This window comes from Nerophis lumbriciformis, linkage group LG30, assembly GCF_033978685.3.
Source record: "Nerophis lumbriciformis linkage group LG30, RoL_Nlum_v2.1, whole genome shotgun sequence".
In the NCBI taxonomy this organism is placed as follows: Eukaryota; Metazoa; Chordata; class Actinopteri; order Syngnathiformes; family Syngnathidae; genus Nerophis; species Nerophis lumbriciformis.
The window spans coordinates 24,555,087-24,561,299 of NC_084577.2; the positions used below are offsets into that span (position 1 = coordinate 24,555,087).

Sequence of the window (6,213 nt, forward strand, 5' to 3'; positions counted from 1 at the left end):
TAGCATGTTAACATTAACAAGTGTCACGTACCTAGTTATTTGACTCTGGGGTAAATGGAAGGAAATTTAGCTAAAAAAAATTCTCATGTTTATGTTAGCATGCAAGCTAACGTTAGCATGTCAAAAGTATTTTTCTAGCATGCTAACGTTTGCATGCTAACAGTTACCAAGTGTCACGTTACTTAGTTATTTGACTCTGGGGTAAATGGAAGGAAATTTAGCTAAAAAAAAAAGATCATGTTTATGTTAGCATGCAAGCTAAAGTTAACATGTCAAAAGTATTTTGCTAGCATGCTAACGTTTGCATGCTAACAGTTAACAAGTGTCACGATACTTAGTTATTTGACTCTGGGGTAAATGGAAGGAAATTTAGCTAAAAAAATTGATCATGTTTATGTTAGCATGCAAGCTAATGTTAGCATGTCAAAAGTATTTTGCTAGCATGCTAACGTTTGCATGCTAACAGTTAACAAGTGTCACGTTACTTAGTTATTTGACTCTGGGGTAAATGGAAGGAAATTTAGCTAAAAAAATGTATCATGTTTATGTTAGCATGCAAGCTAACGTTAGCATGTCAAAAGTATTTTGCTCGCATGCTAACGTTTGCATGCTAACAGTTAACAAGTGTCACGTACCTAGTTATTTGACTCTGGGGTAAATGGAAGGAAATTTAGCTAAAAAAACATTATCATGTTTATGTTAGCATGCAAGCTAACGTTAGCATGTCAAAAGTATTTTGCTAGCATGCTAACGTTTGCATGCTAACAGTTAACAAGTGTCACGTTACTTGGTTATTAGACTCTGGGGTAAATGGAAGGAAATTTAGCTAAAAAAAATTATCATGTTTATGTTAGCATGCAAGCTAACGTTAGCATGTCAAAAGTATTTTGCTAGCATGCTAACAGTTAACAAGTGTCATGTACCTAGTTATTTGACTCTGGGGTAAATGGAAGGAAATTTAGCTAAAAATAAATATAATGTTTATATTAGCATGCAAGCTAACATTAGCATGTCAAAAGTATTTTGCTAGCATGCTAACAGTTAACAAGTGTCATGTACCTAGTTATTTGACTCTGGGGTAAATGGAAGGAATTTTAGCTAAAAATAAATATAATGTTTATATTAGCATGCAAGCTAACATTAGCATGTCAAAAGTATTTTGTTAGCATGCTAACAGTTAACAAGTGTCATGTACCTAGTTATTTGACTCTGGGGTAAATGGAAGGAATTTTAGCTAAAAATAAATATAATGTTTATATTAGCATGCAAGCTAACATTAGCATGTCAAAAGTATTTTGTTAGCATGCTAACAGTTAACAAGTGTCATGTACCTAGTTATTTGACTCTGGGGTAAATGGAAGGAATTTTAGCTAAAAATAAATATAATGTTTATATTAGCATGCAAGCTAACATTAGCATGTCAAAAGTATTTTGATAACATGCTAACGTTTGCATGCTAACAGTTAACATGTGTCACGTACCTAGTTATTTGACTCGGGTAAATGGAAGGAAATTTAGCTAAAAAAAAAAAAAAAATCATGTTTATGTTAGCATGCAAGCTAACGTTAGCATGTCAAAAGTAGACAAAAGTGTGTGAACAAAATGAGACGTTAAGCAACGAGCTACATGAAAGTAAGGCTGAGCTACAAGAGGAGGCAATCTTGTCTTTTTGGCGTTTGTCTCAGAACAAGGGTATGTACCCGTCAAATTGGCCCATTTTTTTATTTATTTGTGAATAGCGTCACCATGGTAACACGAAATGTTGCCAACTTAAAGTAGGACCGTAAGCGCGAGTGAGACCTTTCCGATGGTATGACATATGTGGGGGTTCGTTCGCCCATCCGTCCTGTATTAATCGTAAGAGAAATGTGCGGAACTATAATAATAAAACTTGAAGTATGAGGAATAATAATAATAATATGGGCTGCTTGCATTGCAGCAGGCCCATAATATTTCATCAAATAAAAGAATAATAGTAATAAAATAGTAAACACTGAATCATAATTCCAACCCAATAAAATAGAAATACAACAGTTCATTAAGTTTTAGAGTAATGAGCATTTCCTGTCATACTATGTGTTTATTTTATTTATGTATTTATATATAAATATATATATTCATAAAAAAATATTTATTTATTGTATTTATTATATTATGTTTATTGAATAATAATAGTTTTATGTTTCCAACAATATTTATTGATTTTCACACAAAAGTGTGAATCTTGTAAAGTTTCTTGTGTGTGAAAAATGAAGTGTACAGTCCATGTTAAACATTCATCCATTTTCTACCGCTTGTCCCTTTCGGGGTGGCGGGGGTTCTTAAAGTAAATGCAAACATTTTCAGTAGATACAACTCTTTATTTTCCCGAGTATTGGCTGATACCAATACGGAGGTGATGCGATATCCGTACAGTCCATACAAACTTTTATTTTGTAGTGTGGAATGTTAAAAAAAGGAACAATGGTAGGTATGAACAACACTGATTTATTTAGTATTAGACCACTGGAATGGACTTTTGCTGTCTAAATTGAAGTGGAGTGGACTTTGTGATGACTAAATGAGGTGTGATTCTTCTGATGACTAAATGAGGTGTGATTCTTCATGATGTCTTCTGATCCAAGGAATAAAGTGATGCACTTTGACATGATTGACATTGTTCAACATCTTTGCTTCTACTTCAGGTGCATCAAACCACAGCTCAAATCCTTTGCTTTGGGATTCCACGCTCTGGCAACACACACTCTTGGTAAGTCTTTGTACTGTACTAGAGTTGGTATATAAATGTGTGTGTGTGTCTATATATATATGTATATATATGTGTCTATATATTATGTGTATATATTTACGTATATACATATTTACATGCATATATATGGACATATATACATATACACGTACATACATCCCTGGGGACGGCGTGGCGCAGTTGGGAGAGTGGCCGTTCCTGGTTCAAGCCCCACCTTTTACCAACCTCATCACGTCCGTTGTGTCCTTGAGCGAGACACTTCACCCTTGCTCCTGATGGGTCGTGATTAGGGCCTTCTTGCATGGCAGCTCCCGCCATCAGTGTGTGAATGGGTGTGTGAATGGGTGAATGTGGTAATAGTGTCAAAGCGCTTTGAGTACCTTGAAGATACAAAAGCGCTATACATGTATAACCCATTTACCATTTACATATATTTACGTATATATATGCACTTGTATACATACATATTTATATATATGTGCATATATATATACACACATGTATATATAAACGTATATATGTGCATATATACATGCATACACGTATATGTATATATATTCATATACACATACTTATACATATATATAAATGTGGAAATGTGTGTATATATATGGATATGTATATAAATTACATTGTGTATATGTATATATATATATATATGTGTGTGTATATATTCATGTATATACATATCCATATTTACATATATATATGACATATATGCACTTATATACATACATATTTACATATATAAACATATGTATATATGTGCATATATACATGCACACGTATATGTATATATATTCATATATGCACACACATGTATACATATATGCATTTATATATATATATATATATATATATATATATATATATATATATATATATATATATATATATATACACATCCATCCAGCCATGTATATATAAATGTGTATTTATGGATATGTATATAAATATATTTACTTGTATATATGCACATATATATATATATATATATATACATATATATATATATATATATATATACTGTATATATATATTCATATATACACACACATGTATACATATATGTATGTATATATATATATATAAATGTGTATTTATGGATATGTATATATACATATATATATATATATATATATATACATACATACATCCAGCCATGTATATATAAATGTGTATTTATGGATATGTATATAAATATATTTACTTGTATATATGCACATATATATATATATATATATATATATATATATATATATATATATATATATATATACATAAATATTTATATATATATACTGTATATATATTCATATATACACACACATGTATACATATATATATATATAAATGTGTATTTATGGATATGTATATATATATATATATATATATATATATATATATACATATATATGTATATATATATGCACGTATAAAAATCTATCAACCAAATTGATATCGTTTACATTGTGTATATATATATATACAATGTAAACGATATCAATTTGGTTGATAGATTTTTTAACCCTATGGTCATATTGTGATAATGCATGTTGACACATTTGAGCTGTAAACACTTCTTCCTCAACACAATGTAATGTTCTCTTCCCACAATGCAAAGCTGCTTCTAAAACTAATCGTCTTGATGGCAACATTTTACAAATATCGTTATGATAGTAATAGTAATAGTAATAGATTACTGGAGGACAAGGAATGGCTTAACATGCTAGACTTACACACAGTCCAATGATACAGTGGGGTGTGTGTGGATCAGTACCAATACCAAGTATAGTGTCAGCAGGTGCTTGATACAACTGTGATTACATTGATATTTTTTATTATCGACGACAGCCGGGATCCCAGCGCCCATCTACTTCGGAGCGATCATCGACACCACGTGCCTGAAGTGGGGACAGAAGCGATGCGGCGGACTGGGCGCGTGCAGAATCTACAACACCACAGCTTACAGGTAAACACCTCACCACTCACTTTTACGGGCCAGTTGAAAGCCTTTGAACGCCTCGCAGGATAGCCTACCTGGGCCTGACCCTCAGCCTGCGCACCGTCTCCTTCCTCATCTGCATCCCGGGCTTCGTCCTGCTGAGTCGCCAGCTGCGGCGGGAGGAGCGGGACGCCCTCCGAGCGTCTTCCGCCAACGGCGGCACGGAGCTGGAAGCGCTCAGGAAGGAAGAATTTGTCACGGCCAACTCTGAGCGCTCACAGGCCAGTCAGGACAACGGCACGGCCCGCGAAACACGACTGTGACTCTCCGCGAGGTGACCTCCACACACACACTCTTGTATTTCTCACCTTCTGGAGACCTCCGAAAGATGCCTACCTCTTTAGGACCAGCCTTTCTACATATATAAAGATGTGTATTTACAACATTAATAATATATACATACTATGCAAATATAAAAAAAAGTGAGCTTTTAGTTATTTTTTTTTGTTTGTAATTGGTTTTTAATCTTCATTATTTACTTCAAGTTATTACAATATGTCTCTATGTACATATTTTATTTTATTTTTTTAATGAATTTTGGCCAAAAGGGGCGCATTTCAATTTCTTGCACACACTTGTTATTTCATATGTTGACCAGAGGGGGAGCGCTTCACATTTTTATACACACTTGTTATTTCATATGTTGACCAGAGGGGGAGCAAGTCCCATTTTTACACACACTTGCTATTTCATATGTTGACCAGAGGGGGAGCACTTCAAATTTTTACACACACTTGTTATCTCATATGTTGGCCAGAGGGGGAGCACTTCACATTTTTACACACACTTGTTATTTCATATGTTGATCAGAGGGGGAGCACTTCACATTTTTACACACACTTGTTATCTCATATGTTGGCTAGAGGGGGAGCACACTTCACATTTTTAAACACACTTATTTCATATGTTGGCCAGAGGGGGAGCACTTCACATTTTTACACACACTTGTTATTTCATATGTTGACCAGAGGGGGAGCACTTCACATTTTTACACACACTTGTTATTTCAAATGTTGACCAGAGGGGGAGCATTCCACATTTTTACACACACTTGTTATATCATATGTTGGCTCGAGGGGGAGCACTTCACATTTTTAAACACACTTATTTCATATGTTGGCCAGAGAGGGAGCGCTTCACATTTTTACACACACATGTTATTTCATATGTTGGCCAGAGGGGGAGCACGACCCATTTTTACACATACGTGTTATTTCCTATGTTGACCTGGGGGGGAGCACTTCACATTTTTACACACACTTGTTATTTCATATGTTGACCAGAGGGGGCGCACTTCACATTTTTACACACACACACTTGTCATTTCGTATGTTGACCAGAGGGGGAGCACATCCCATTTTTACACACACTTATTTCATATGTTGATCAGAGGGGGAGCAAGTCCCATTTTTACACACACTTGCTATTTCATATGTTGACCAGAGGGGGAGCACTTCAA

General features: G+C 34.2%; 1 protein-coding gene across 1 annotated transcript in view; it reads left to right on the forward strand.

The window, feature by feature from the left end:
- The window catches only part of slco1c1 (solute carrier organic anion transporter family, member 1C1), a 49,454-nt gene extending 43,678 nt beyond the window's left edge, over positions 1-5,776 (forward strand). The window contains exons 11-13 of the mRNA XM_061925991.2: positions 2,685-2,749; positions 4,604-4,721; positions 4,780-5,776. Of these exons, the coding sequence (XP_061781975.1) occupies positions 2,685-2,749; positions 4,604-4,721; positions 4,780-5,017 (421 nt within the window). The 3' untranslated portion in view covers positions 5,018-5,776. The remainder of the gene's footprint in view (positions 1-2,684; positions 2,750-4,603; positions 4,722-4,779) is intronic.
- Positions 5,777-6,213: the final 437 nt, after the last annotated feature.